Here is a 14,801-nt window from a genome sequence, read left to right on the forward strand (position 1 = left end):
GGACCTGAAAATTATTTGAAATGATTCCGAACACACTGTAGTATGCTAATAAGTAGTTCCAGATGTTAATGAGAACCATTTTCTGACTCCACACCCAACCACCACCAGTCCCCACACCCACCCCCAACCCAAGCCCCTGCTCCTTCATCAACACAGCACTATATGTTCTTTCAGGAGAGATGGTTCGGTGCTGTTTCGTGCAACAGAAGTATTTTGTAACCGACATTACTAGTCCAGGCAACACGTGCTCCCAATCTGACATGCCACTGCTACAGCGCGGTTAGACACAACCCAACCCCTCCTCCGAGCTCACCCCTGCTCCACCACTCCCCCCTCCCCCCAACTCCATGCCTCTCAACTGACAGATGTTGCCTGCCTTCCCAGACACTCAGCTGGCTTCACTCCCGCACACATCTGTCCCTGTTCAACAGCTACAGTCCTCTTGCTCGCTCGCACGTCTTTATTTTTGGCCATTGCTTTCCTTCCTTTTCCCTGTTCCAAGTTACTTTTCCTGAAAGCAAAGCTTTGCACGCCAGCAAGTGGGAGCCCCGTCATTGTGGAGCTGACCTCAGAACAGGCCTCGGCAATCTAACCTCAAGAGTCTGTTCCAAGGTTCATGGTGCTCAAGCCTGTAGGCATCTTCACCCATGTTCTTACCCCAATCCTCACGCACCTGGCCTTGACATCACATGGGCCTGGTACCACACACATGCAATTGGCAGCCATTAATGGTCCCCATTAGCAGCAGTTGGTTCTACCAGGCTGACCTTTACCCATTCCTTTGTTTAGTCTCCCTGGGCTCCATCTTTATCCATCATTTACTCCTTCTCCATCTCTCTTTTAGCATTTATTCCAACCTTTTCCTCGCTCCAGTCAATTCTGAAGAAGGATCACTGGACCTGAAACATTATCTCTGATTTGTGTCCACAGATGCTGCCAGACTTGCTGAGTTTCTCCAGCAATTTCTGTTTTTCTTTTGCGTTTCGACATCCGCTGTTATTTTGTTTTTTTTTTGTTCAGATGCAATTCATGACAAAGTGGGAGGTGATGCACTTTGGAAGAAGGAATAAGACAAGGGAGTAGAAACAGGGATCATGGATTTCTAGAATCATACAGTACAGAAGAAGCCTTTTGGCTCATCAAGCCTGAACTACTACCAACTTAGACCCACTTTCTCACACCAGGCCCATAGCCTTGATTGTTATGACATTTTGAAAGTTTGTCAAGTACTTTTAAAGGTTGTGAGATTTCCTGCCTCCATTACCTTCCATTACCTTCCCAGGCAGTATATTTCCAGACTCCCACCACCATCTGGTTCAAAACCTTTATCTCAATCCCCTCTAAACCTCCTGCTTTTCACTTTAAATTTATGCACCCTTGTTATTGATCCTTCAACTGAGGGGAATAGTTGCTTTCTATTCACCCTGTCCAGGCGCCTTATAATCTTACATGCCTCTATCAGGTTTCCTTCAACCTTTTCTGCTCACAGGAAAACAACCCAAGCTTATCCAGCCTCTCTTCCTCACTAAAATGCTCCATCCCAGGCAACATCCCACTGAATCTCCACTGCACACCTTGAAGTGTTTGTCCACAGATCCCTGAATCTGATAAGACAGGTTCGTAGGGTCGTGAAGAAGGCATACAGGACATTTGCCTTTATCAGTCGAGGCCTGTATTATTAGAGCAGGCAGCCTCTAATAGAGGTTTGCTGGACTTTGGTTAGGCCCTGCACCAACCCCTGACGCACTCCACTTATCACAGGCCTCCAGTCCAACAAGCATCCTACTGGTGTGTCATTATGAAAACTATCGACAGATATAAAAATAATTAACTTTCCTTATGTCATAACAGTCATTTTCTGTGGTCTAGTAGCCTCAATCTGTTATTAACGTATCTGCATAAATTATAAAATTTGTGTTATAAAACGGAGGTTGACTAAAACTAAACCAGAGAACTAAAACCGAAATATCCAAAGAGGAGCACCTTGCCTTATAATCTGTAAAAGGAGTGTGAAAAGTGGTATAACCAGCTTTTCAGAAACTTCTAATGGTTAAATAAAATAAATCCCTGACACTCACTTCAAAATCAAAAAGTAACAATTTATTCATCTAACTCTGACAGTGAACAACTTAACTAAACTATTAACAAACAGCATAAATCCCTTTTAACTGCTAAATATTCCCGAATAAAGCAAGATTCTAATGGTATGCTGTTCCAATCAATACAAGTCCCATTTACATTTTTAAAAAATTAGTCTCTCGAAATTATAGCTGAAAATGTGTTGCTGGAAAAGCGCAGCAGGTCAGGCAGCATCCAAGGAGCAGGAGAATCGAAGTTTCGGGCATGAGCCCTTCTTCAGGAATGAGGAAAGTGTGTCCAGCAGGCTAAGATAAAAGGTAGGGAGGAGGGACTTGGGGGAGGGGCGTTGGAAATGCGATAGGTGGAAGGATGTTCAGGTGAGGGTGATAGGCCGGAGTGGGGGTGGGGGCGGAGAGGTCAGGAAGAAGATTGCAGGTTAGGAAGGTGGTGCTGAGTTCGAGGGTTGGGACTGAGACAAGGTGGGGGGAGGGGAAATGAGGAAACTGGAGAAATCGGAGTTCATCTCTTGTGGTTGGAGGGTTCCTAGGCAGAAGATGAGGCGCTCTTCCTCCAGCCGTCATGTTGCTATGGTCTGGCGGTAGAGGATTCCAAGGACCTGCATGTCCTTGGTGGAGTGGGAGGGGGAATTGAAGTGTTGAGCCACGGGGTGGTTGGGTTGGTTGGGGCGGGTGTCCCAGAGGTGTTCTCTGAAACGTTCTGCAAGTAGGCGGCCTGTCTCCCCAATATAGAGGAGGCCACACCGGGTGCAGCGGTTGCAGTAAATGATGTGTTTGGAGGTGCAGGTGAATTTGTGGCAGATATGGAAGGATCCCTTGGGGCCTTGGAGGGAAGTAAGGGGGGAGGTGTGGGCGCAAGTTTTGCATTTCTTGCGGTTGCAGAGGACGGTACCGAGAGTGGAGGTTGGGTTGGTGGGGGGTGTGGACCTGACAAGGGAGTCACGGAGGGAGTGGTCTTTTCGGAACGCTGCTGGGGAGGGGAGGGAAATATATCCCTGGTGGTGGGGTCCGTTTGGAGGTGGCGGAAATGACGACGGATCTTACGATGTATATGGAGGTTGGTGGGGTGGTAGGTGAGCACCAGTGGGGTTCTATCCTGGTGGTGATTGGAGGGGCGGGGCTCAAGGGCGGAGGAGCAGGAAGTGGAGGAGATACAGTGGAGAGCATTGTCGATCACGTCTGGGGGGAAATTGCGATCTTTGAAGAAGGAGGCCATGTGGGTTGTACGGTATTGGAACTGGTTCTCCTGGGAGCAGATGCGGCGGAGACGAAGGAATTGGGAATATGGGATGACGTTTTTACAGGGGGCAGGGTGGGAGGAGGTGTAGTCTACGTAGCTGTGGGAGTTGGTCGGTTTATAGTAAATGTCCGTGTTGATTCGGTCACCTGAGATAGAAATGGAGAGGTCTAGGAAGGGGAGGGAGGAGTCTGAGACGGTCCAGGTAAACTTGAGGTTGGGGTGGAAGGTGTTGGTAAAGTGGAAGAACTGTTCAACCTCCTCATGGGAGCACGAAGCAGCGCCGATACAGTCATCGATGTAGCGGAGGAAAAGGTGGGGGATGGTGCCAGTGTAGCTGCGGAAGATGGACTGTTCCACATATCCTATGAAGAGGCAGGCATAGCTGGGGCCCATGCGGGTGCCCATGGCTACCCCTTTGGTTTGGAGGAAGTGGGAGGATTGGAAAGAGAAGTTGTTCAGGGTGAGGACCAGTTCAGTCAGTCGAAGGAGGGTGTCAGTGGAAGGGTACTGGTTGGTACGGCGGGAAAGGAAGAAGCGGAGGGCTTTAAGTCCTTCGTGATGGGGGATGGAAGTGTATAAGGACTGGATGTCCATGGTGAAGATAAGGAGTTGGGGACTGGGGAAGCGAAAATCATGGAGGTGGTGCAGGGCGTGGGTGGTGTCCCGAACGTAGGTGGGGAGTTCTTGTACTAAGGGGGACAGGACCGTGTCGAGGAATGCAGAGATGAGTTCGGTGGGGCAGGAGCAGCGCAGCACCCGCGGCAGTAACCGCCGCCACGAACCATGACACCACTTCCGCCCCCACCGACCTTGCAGCCTCCGCGATCACCGCCCAGACAACCACCTCCACGATCGCCAGGAAGACCATCGCCGACAGATTCGCGGCCTCTGCGGGGTCCACGGCTATCGGGAACAACACCGTTTCTGCCATCGCCGCAGCCACTTCTGCCCCCAGTGACATCACTCACCTGCACAACGACCACGTCGCATGCGTCTCCGCCCCCACGCCGATCTCCCTCCACACGCCTAACCCCGCCCCCACGCCGATCTCCCTCCACACGCCTAACCCCGCCCCCACGCCGATCTCCCTCCACACGCCTAACCCCGCCCCCACGCCGATCTCCCTCCACACGCCTAACCCCGCCCACACGCCGATCTCCCTCCACACGCCTAACCACGCCCCCACGCCGTTCTCCCTCCACACGCCTAACCCCGCCCCCACGCCGATCTCCCTCCACACGCCTAACCCCGCCCCCACGCCGATCTCCCTCCACACGCCTAACCCCGCCCCCACGCCGATCTCCCTCCACACGCCTAACCCCGCCCCCACGCCGATCTCCCTCCACACGCCTAACCACGCCCCCACGCCGATCTCCCTCCACACGCCTAACCCCGCCCCCACGCCGATCTCCCTCCACACGCCTAACCACGCCCCCACGCCGATCTCCCTCCACACGCCTAACCACGCCCCCACGCTGATCTCCCTCCACACGCCTAACCCCGCCCCCACGCCGATCTCCCTCCACACGCCTAACCACGCCCCCACGCCGATCTCCCTCCACACGCCTAACCCCGCCCCCACGCCGATCTCCCTCCACACGCCTAACCCCACCCCCACATCGAACCCCACCCCCACCCCGATTCCCACCCCCACACCTAACCCTGCCCCCACTCCCAGCTCCAGCCCCACACCAGGTCCTAGCTCCCAGCCCTGCCGTGTTTTCACCATCCCTCCAGAACTACCCCTCTCTGAGGATGAAAGATCAGTCCTCGGCAGAGGCCTCACCTTCATTCCCCTACGCTCTCAGATTAATGAGTTCAACACACGGCGTGACATCAAACAATTCTTCCGCCGCCTTCGCCTCCGTGCCTACTTCTTCAACCAAGACTCTCTCCCACCCTCTGACGACCACTTCTCCCGCTTCCAATAGACCCCATCCACCTGGACACCCCGTGCTGGCCTCTTACCTGCCCTCAATCTCTCATAGTCAACTGCTGCCGCGACATTAACCGCCTCAACCTCTCCACCCCTCTCACCCTCTCCACCCCTCTCACCCTCGGAATGTGCAGCCCTCCACTTCCTCCGTTCCAAACCCAACCTCACTATCAAACCAGCAGACAAGGGAGGCGCAGTAGTAGTTTAACGCACCGACCTTTACACCGCTGAGGCTCAATGCCAGCTCGGGACACCTCCTTCTACTGCCCCCTTGACCATGACCCCACCTCCCACCACCAAACCATCATCTCCCAGATCATCCATAACCTCATCACCTCAGGGGATCTCCCATCCACCTCCTCCAACCTCATAGTCCCACAACCCCGCACCGCCCATTTCTACCTCCTGCCCAAAATCCACAAACCAGACTGCCCCAGCCGACCCATTGTCTCAGCCTGCTCCTGCCCCACCGAACTCATCTCTGCATACCTCGACACAGTCCTGTCCCCCTTAGTCCAAGAACTCCCCACCTACGTTCGGGACATCACCCATGCCCTCCACCTCCTCCATGATTTTCGCTTCCCCGGTCCCCAACGCCTTATCTTCATCATGGACATCCAGTCCCTGTACACCTCCATCCCCCACCATGAAGGACTCAAAGCCCTCCGCTTCTTCCTTTCCCGCCGTACCAAACAGTACCCTTCCACTGACACCCTCCTTCAACTGACTGAGCTGGTCCTCACTCTAAACAACTTTTCTTTCCAATCCTCCCACTTCCTCCAAACCAAAGGAGTAGCCATGGGCACCCGCATGGGCCCCAGCTATGCCTGCCTCTTCATAGGATATGTGGAACAGTCCATCTTCCGCAGCTACACTGGCACCATTCCACACCTTTTCCTCCGCTACATCGATGACTGTATCGGCGCTGCCTCATGCTCCAATGAGGAGGTTGAACAGTTCATCCACTTTACCAACACCTTCCACCCCAACCTCAAGTTTACCTGGACCGTCTCAGACACCTCCCTCCCCTTCCTAGACCTCTCCATTTCTATCTCGGGTGACCGAATCAACACGGACATTTACTATAAACCGACCGACTCCCACAGCTACCTAGACTGCACCTCCTCCCACCCTGCCCCCCGTAAAAATGCCATCCCATATTCCCAATTCCTTCTTCTCCGCCACATCTCCCAGGAGGACTAGTTCCAATACCGAACAACCCACATGGCCTCCTTCTTCAAAGACCACAATTTACCCCCAGACGTGATCGACGATGCTCTCCACCTCATCTCCTCCACTTCCCGCTCCTCTGCCTTTGAGCCCAGCCCCTCCAATCGCCACCATGACAGAACCCCACTGGTCCTCACCTACCATCCCACCAACCTCCATATACATCGTAAGATCCGTCGTCATTTCTGCCACCTCCAAACGGACCCCACCACCAAGGATATATTTCCCTCCCCTCCCCTATCAGCATTCCAAAAAGACCCCTCCCTCCGTTACTCCCTCGTCAGGTCCATACCCCCCACCAACCCAACCTCCACTCCTGGCACCTTCCTCTGCAACCGCAAGAAATGCAAAACTTGTGCCCACACCTCCCCCCTTACTTCCCTCCAAGGCCCCAAAGGATCCTTCCATATCTGCCACAAATTCACCTGCACCTCCACACACATCATTTACTGCATCCGCTGCACCCGATGTGGCCTCCTCTATATTGGGGAGACAGGCCGCCTACTTGCGGAACGTTTCAGAGAACACCTCTGGGACACCCGCCCCAACCAACCCAACCACCCCGTGGCTCAACACTTCAACTCCCCTCCTCACTTCACCAAGGACATGCAGGTCCTTGGACTCCTCCATCGCCAGACCATAGCAACACGACGGCTGGAGGAAGAGCGCCTCATCTTCCGCCTAGGAACCCTCCAACCACAAGGGATGAACTCAGATTTCTCCAGTTTCCTCATTTCCCCTCCCCCCCACCTTGTCTCAGTCCCAACCCTCGAACTCAGCACCACCTTCCTAACCTGCAATCTTCTTCCTGACCTCTCCGCCCCCACCCCCACTCCGGCCTATCACCCTCACCTTAACCTCATTCCACCTATCGCATTTCCAACGCCCCTCCTCCAAGTCCCTCCCCCCTACCTTTTATCTTAGCCTGCTGGACACACTTTTCTCATTCCTGAAGAAGGGCTCATGCCCGAAACGTTGATTCTCCTGCTCCTTGGATGCTGCCTGACCTGCTGCGCTTTTCCAGCAACACATTTTTCAGCTCTGATCTCCAGCATCTGTAGTCCTCACTTTCTCCTCTCGAAATTATCGCCAGGTATTCCAGAATGTTCTGTGCTTTCTCCATTAAATCTTCTGTCAGGAATATTAACGAGTTGTGTTATTTAGATGGTGCTTAGTCTGAGACATAAGGAGGCTGTGAGAGCCAGCTATTCTCTCTTGAGAGCTAAAGGCTGTTAGCTCGTTGTGGATGGCAGCTTGCACTGGGCTCTTTATCCAACTGTCCCCTTTTTATATCCTTGAATACGTATCAATATTTCTACAATAGGATTGGTCCTATGTTGTCAAAACCATCGGATTTAAATTTAATAGATTTTTTGGTGTCTAAGCACCTGGTTCAAATTGGTTGGCTCAATTCAAAAGCCTGTTGTCTTGGTAAACAGGGTGCTGATTCGCCTGCTAACTGTACAAATGCTTCAGTTTGGGCTCTCTATATACTTGCAAACTTTCAAGCAGCTGCTCATAGACATCCATTTTAAATCTCTAAGCACAGAAAAAGCACATGACCTTTTAAAGGGACCACGCAACGCTTTCCTCCTAGTTGTTACAAACACCTAATTCTAACTTCCTGCCTCCCAATCCACAACAATCAGCTTTCTTTCATAAATGAGGCAAATCTTTGTGGAGCCAGACCAGATTAGAGAGCCAGGTATCCTTCCCTAATCCACATGTATGAACCAGTTGGGGTTTTGTGATAATCTGATAGTCTTATGGTGACTTTTACTAATCCCAGTTTTTAATCTCCAGATCATTTCTGGACCAATTATAAAATTCTCCAAAGTTTGTTCTGTCTGACAGTCTTCTGGGATTTAAACTCACATTAACTGGATTATTAGTCAAAGTTTTGAATTTTTGTGGATTTATATCCTGTGCCAAGGACATCAATTACCAAATGTCTGGGATCAAACACAGTCTAGAACCATCCAAAAATGGGCAAGGGCAATTTTATTTCTTGATTAGGTCTTGATTTTATTGAAGTTAAAATGCAGAATGATCGGTTGAAGTAGAACAGCTTGATTTGATTGATGTCAAGCTCTGACTTTCTGAAATATCTGATTTTTTTCTCAGGTTATAACCTTGGAAGGATGGGTTGACATCATGTATTTTGTCATGGATGCTCATTCGTTTTACAATTTCATCTACTTTATCCTTCTCATCATAGTAAGTATTCAGGTCAAAATGTTTTTCTCTCTCTGGGCATGTAGGGCATCAACTTGAAAGATGTTGTGAAACTTGAAAGGGTTCAGAAAAGATTTACAAGGATGTTGCCAGGGTTGGAGGATTTGAGCTATAGGGAGAGGCTGAACAGGCTGGGGCTGTTTTCCCTGGAGTGTCGGAGGCTGAGGGGTGACCTTATAGAGGTTTACAAAATTATGAGGGGCATGGATCGGGTAAATAGACAAAGTCTTTTCCCTGGGGTCGGGGAATCTAGAACTAGAGAGCATTGGTTTAGGGTGAGAGGGGAAAGACATAAAAGAGACCTATAGGGCAACCTTTTCACACAGAGGGTGGTACGGGTATGGAATGAGCTGCCAGAGGAAGTGGTGGAAGCTGGTACATTTGCAACATTTAAGAGACATTTGGATAGGTATATGAATAGGAAGGGTTTGGAGGGATATGGGCCGGATGCTGGCAGGTGGGACTAGATTGGGTTGGGATATCTGGTCAGCATGGTCGGGTTGGACCGAAGGGTCTGTTTCCATGCTGAACATCTCTATGACTCTATGATTATGACTATCTGATCCTCGTTGTCTTTAGAATGCCATGTTTCAATGGAGTGGACTGTGAGGCCATTCCAAAAAACCAGTGAGAGTTAGCCACAACTGAATCCAGGCCAAATTAGAGCAACAGTTCCCTATATCCATATGAACATTACAGTTTACAATGGTTTGATAGTTTCATGCCGATTTTTACTTCCCAGCCTTTTTACTTCAAGATCCTTTTTAAACTAAATATAAAATTCTCACTTTTATTCTGTCAAATTACAGCAGGATTCAAACTTGCATTCTTTGGATTAATAGTCCAAGATTCTGAATCATGAGTTTATGATTATCACCATGACACGACCAGTTCCAGTGGAGAGGGGCCACGACAGGTTTTTGCAGGGGTTGCAAAATTGGGCTCTTTGCCCTGCTGGTTGAGGCACTATGGGAACCCAGAGAGGCTGAAAATAATCTTCTTTCAACTACTTTTCACTGCACTCTATGTGGACCACCGTCCTTGAGAGGGTTAGAGAACAGCTTTGTCAAGCATGTAACAGAAGCAAGTTGATCATGACATCAGTCAGTGTCTAACACTCATTTGAAGTTTAACCTGTTTACTTGAACCTTGTGGGTCCTGTTAATGCAATTTCTTAAACAATCGCAGCTGGACATGCTTTAAGCTGCTCTTAGAACCTTCACCATTCGTGTTATGCAAGGGCATCAGAACTTTCAATTGAGCTGCTTTGGCCTTTGCTGGACAGAGGTATTGTGTGTGTGTGTAGTGTTGATGGAGGACCGGGTGAAGAATGGGTTTTTCATTCCAAGGACTCTTCTTGAGGCTTTCTCGGGGTCTACGTTTTGATTTTCTGATACTACTTGTTTGTTTGCAAGGGCTCCTTGTGCATTCTCATCAACTCAGTTATTGGGTGATGCCATCACATATTAACAATATCTTCTGTAGTCGTGTTAATGCAGAATATATTATTTTGTGTATATGATGCATTCGGACTGACGCAGAAGCAGAATTAGAATTCATTGATGTCCTCAAGAATGGCCAACCCTGCTTTAAACTTAAAGATACTATACACAAGGCAAGCACTAAATTCCTAGAATTATTTAAATTAGCACAACAGGCATAAGTTAACAAGGGTTTCTTTTCCGAATTTTTGACACATACTTCAAAACACAAAAGGCTTTGACTCTAATCTTAGTTACTACAGACCAGTGAGATCATAGCTAATTTGTTTACCTCACATATTCGCAAAGGTGGAACTTTAACCCAGGTAATTACTACCTTTTTACTGCATTGATCTCAATCTGATTTAAGTTTAACGATTGACACACAGAGCTCATAACAACATCACCCAATGAAATTTTCTCCATGTATTAATTTTTGAAACCAAAACAGAAATTACTCAGCAGGTCTGGCAACATCTGTGGAGAGAAATCAGTTAACATTTCAGGGTCGAGTGACCCTTCCTCAGATCTGATGGTAGCTCGGAAAATGTCAATTCAACACACCACCTTGTTCCCTGGTCAACATCTCTATCTCTGCGAAGCTCAGCATCACCTCACTTTCCACTTGCAGCCTTCTGGACTCAATATCAATTTCAACAATTTTAGGGCTCAAGCTTTCCTATGTCCTGACCCCAACCCTCATACACCAGGCCTTGTTATTCACAAAGTCTGCTATTACACACCACCCATTGTTAACCACTAACACTCCCCATTAATAGCTATTCGTCCTCCAAGCCAGATCATTATCTATTCCTTTGTCTGTCCAACTGTTCTTCTTGCTCTGTCAACTCTATCTCCACCTATCATTTACTCCTCCGCCCACCTATCTTCCCCATATAAACTGATATTTTCCTAGCTACCATCCATTCTGAGGAAGGTTAACTCTGATTTCCCTTCACAGATGCTGCCAGACCTGCTGAGCTTTTCCAGCAATTTCAGTTTTTGTTTCAGATTTATAGCATCTGAAATTCTTTTGGTTTTTGTTAATTCTTCAACCTATGCAGCTAAAGTTAGAGATTCCACGTTCATTTGCAAATAATTCATTATCATAGTGATTTCAAGTTTTCCTCACTGCTAATTCATTGTGAATGGGTATGAAATGGTTCTGTCTCCTTTGCAGCCTCTCTCTCAGCCAACACCCCTTGCAGGTTCCCTGCCTTCAATTCTCTTCAAGCTTCCTGTTCTACCCACCTCACTTCCACTCACTTCCTCCCAACCTTCCTGCCTCCCTCAATTTCTTCCCAGCCCTCTTACTGCATTCCCCTTCTGTCCAGATTCAGCACCCCCTTTTTAAATTTTTTTATTCATTCATGGAATGAGGGCATTACTGGCCAAGCCAACATTTATCGCCCAACCCTAATTGTCCTGAGGGCAGTTAAGAGTCAACCATATTGCTGTGGGTCTGGAGGCCTGGACAGGGAAAGACGGCAGTTTCCTTCCCTAAAGGACATTAATGAACCAGATAGGTTTATCTGACAATTGACAGTGAATTCATGGTCATCATTAGACTGCCAAGTTTATTTGGAAGTACTAGCTTTTAGACACTGCTCTAAGTGCAGCGCTCTGAAAGCTAGTGCTTCCAAATAACCCTGTTGGACTATAACCTGGTGTTGTGTGTTTTTTTAATTTTGTCCACCCCAGTACCTCAACATCATATTAGACTGTTAATGGCAGAATTTCATTGAATTCAAGTTCCAGTGTCTGGCGTGGTGGGATTTGAACCCACGTCCCCAGAACATTGCCTGGGTCTCTGGATTAACAGTCCGATGATAATACCACTAGGCCATCACCTCCCCATTTCTCCCCTTACAACCCAGCAGATGTCTCTCCCCACACCTTGGCCCCCAACAACATTCCCAGCCCGACATCAATGCTGACTCCAGCTTGCCCAGAATCCCCCTCTTTGCCAATCCTTACTTGCTAACTGCTTGTTGCTCCTCCAATCATGGGAGAGAACACTCTTGTGACTAAGGGAGCAGCCCCTCAAGTGATTGGTTGAATTTTCTAGAGGTGAGAGGGGAGGGTAGGGACGGGGTATGTTGGTGGTTGAGGGATTTGCCTGCCTCCCTCAATGTATGTCCAGCCTGGCTGGAGGATCTCACTCAGGTTGTTGGACACAGCAGCGAGTGGTGCTGAACTTTCGCAAAGAGTGACGAGAGAGATGGTAAGTCTGCATCTCCCTTGAGCTATTGCACTGTGGGTCATTGGAGAACAGACAGAGAGAGAGAGAGAGAGAGAGAAAGGAAACTGCTATCCGAGCAGCAGTCACAGTGCACCAGTTAGCCATTTCTGTCCTCGCCCATGTCAAACTAAACAGGAGATGACAAGGGCTACCATTCAGTGTCCTCACCTAATTCCTCTACAACAAAACAAGACCGTCATGTTTCGCCAGTGTTTTCCGATCCCCCTGCCCTGCCTGCAGCCCCCTTATCACTGGTGACACACCATTCCACTTGTAAACTGTCCTCTAAAATCAACAAAGTGCCAGTGTTTGAGCCAGACTGTAAATCCGGGTGTGTCCTCAGCAAACATACACCCCTGTATGTTTATTAAGAGCCCACTGCCTGGTCGTCATTCTCAGACACTGCTGACTGGCCAGGTAGTGGGCTCTTAACAAACATACACTCCTGCTCACACAGGTCATTGTCACACACTGCTGACTGACCAGGCAGTGGGCTCTTGTTCTCTGAAGTGCTGAATGCAGAGGGCATTTGAAAAGAGGAGCACATCACCCTAAATACAGCTGGTGTTTCGTGCCAAAATGGAAGATAACAGCCAAGTGAGACCTGAGAAGGTCCCAACAACAGGAATGAACTGGCGTCCCAGTCAGTCTCAGCTACACTAGTTGCCACTGCCTCAGTGACGAGGGGGTGAATGGTTCAGAGCACTCCAACAGGCTCAGGAAGAGAGGCTAGGCCTTGTTCCCACTGGATGCCTATTGCTATGTGCCACTTCCCCAGGTAGAGAATAGTGCGATGAGACTGAGTCTAGGAGACAGTGAGGACTGCAGATGCTGGAGATCAGAGTCAAGAGTGTAGTTCTGGAAAGGCACAGCAGGTCAGGAGGAGCAGGAGAATCGATGTTTCGGGCATAAGCCCACTGAGTCTGTCTGAGTGATGTTATTAGTATAGCTGAACAATTACAGGGATGTGATGGCTGTGAGATGTGTATGTGTGAGGTTTGCACCTGTAAGTGTGTCAGGGTAAAGTGGAGATCACAAATCTTAGCCATGCTTTCTGGTCACTAGAGATCGCCAATGGTTACTGATGAGTTAGGTTGCATTGACTGCTGCATGAGCTTAAAGCTGCACTGGGTCAGAGGCAACGTTTGAAGGTAAGCACTCACCTGAGGTCATTCAGTGCTTTGTGGCACTATGGCCAGATTCATGAAGGCAGGCTCCTTGATAATATGTTCCCATTGCCTTTGAGGCCACCCCAGCCCCACAATGTCTCTGTTCCACCAGAGCACTACATTCCCAAATCTGGGAGCCCACTGATTAGTCTACTGTGTACCACTGGCACTCTTCTGTCCTGCAGAAAAACCATTGCAACCTGCTGGAGCAAGAAGGTAGCTGTCCGTTAAGAGGGGTGACCTAACTTTAAGAGGTGCAGGTTAACTTTAAGGAGAAAGTGAGGTCTGCAGATGCTGGAGATCAGAGATGGAAATGTGTTGCTGGAAAAGCGCAGCAGGTCAGGCAGCATCTAGGGAACAGGAGAATCGACGTTTCGGGCATTAGCCCTTCTTCAGGAATGAGGAAAGTTGGTCCAGCAGGCTAAGATAAAAGATAGGGAGGAGGGACTTGGGGGAGGGGTGTCGGAAATGTGATAGGTGGAAAGAGGTCAAGGTGAGGGTGATAGGTCAGACTGGGGTGGGGGCGGAGAGGTCGGGAAGAAGATTGCAGGTTAGGAAGGCGGTGCTGAATTTGATGGATTTGACTGACACAGGCTGGGGGGAGGGGAAATGAGGAAACTGGTGAAATCCGAGTTCATCCCTTGTGGTTGGAGGGTTCCTAGCCGGAAGATGAGGCGTTCTTCCTCCAACCGTCGTTTCGCTGTGGTCTGACGATGGAGGAGTCCAAAGACCTGCATATCCTTGGTGGAGTGGGAGGGGGAATTGAAATGTTGAGCTACAGGGTGGTTGGGTTGGTTGGTCCGGGTGTCCCAGAGGTGTTCTCTGAAACGCTCCGCAAGTAGGTGGCCTGTCTCCCCAATATAGAGGAGGCCACATCGGGTGCAAACTCTGAAACGCTCCGCAAGTAGGCGGCCTCTGAAACGCTCCGCAAGTAGGCGGCCTCTGAAACGCTCCGCAAGTAGGCGGCTCTCTGAAACGCTCCGCAAGTAGGCGGCCTCTGAAACGCTCCGCAAGTAGGCGGCCTCTGAAATGCTCCGCAAGTAGGTTAACTTTAAGCCATGCAGGCTACCTTTAAGAGGTGCTAGCTTGCTTCCAGAGGTGCAATTAGCTTTAAGAAATGCAGGTTAACATTACAAAATGTAGGTTAACATTACAAAATGCAGGTTAGCATT

At 49.4% G+C, this 14,801-nt stretch overlaps 1 protein-coding gene across 8 annotated transcripts in view; it reads left to right on the plus strand.

Annotated features, from left to right (window-relative positions):
* The window catches only part of cacna1g (calcium voltage-gated channel subunit alpha1 G), a 611,364-nt gene that overhangs the window by 378,447 nt on the left and 218,116 nt on the right, over positions 1-14,801 (plus strand). For all 8 annotated transcript variants that reach the window (XM_088000446.1, XM_088000447.1, XM_043714394.2 and 5 more), the window contains exon 7: positions 8,627-8,719. In XM_088000446.1, the coding sequence (XP_087856572.1) occupies positions 8,627-8,719 (93 nt within the window). The remainder of the gene's footprint in view (positions 1-8,626; positions 8,720-14,801) is intronic.

The sequence above is a fragment of the Chiloscyllium plagiosum genome, unplaced genomic scaffold (assembly GCF_037043375.1).
Source record: "Chiloscyllium plagiosum isolate Xiang-an unplaced genomic scaffold, Cpla_swu_hap1 HiC_scaffold_25, whole genome shotgun sequence".
NCBI lineage: Eukaryota > Metazoa > Chordata > Chondrichthyes > Orectolobiformes > Hemiscylliidae > Chiloscyllium > Chiloscyllium plagiosum.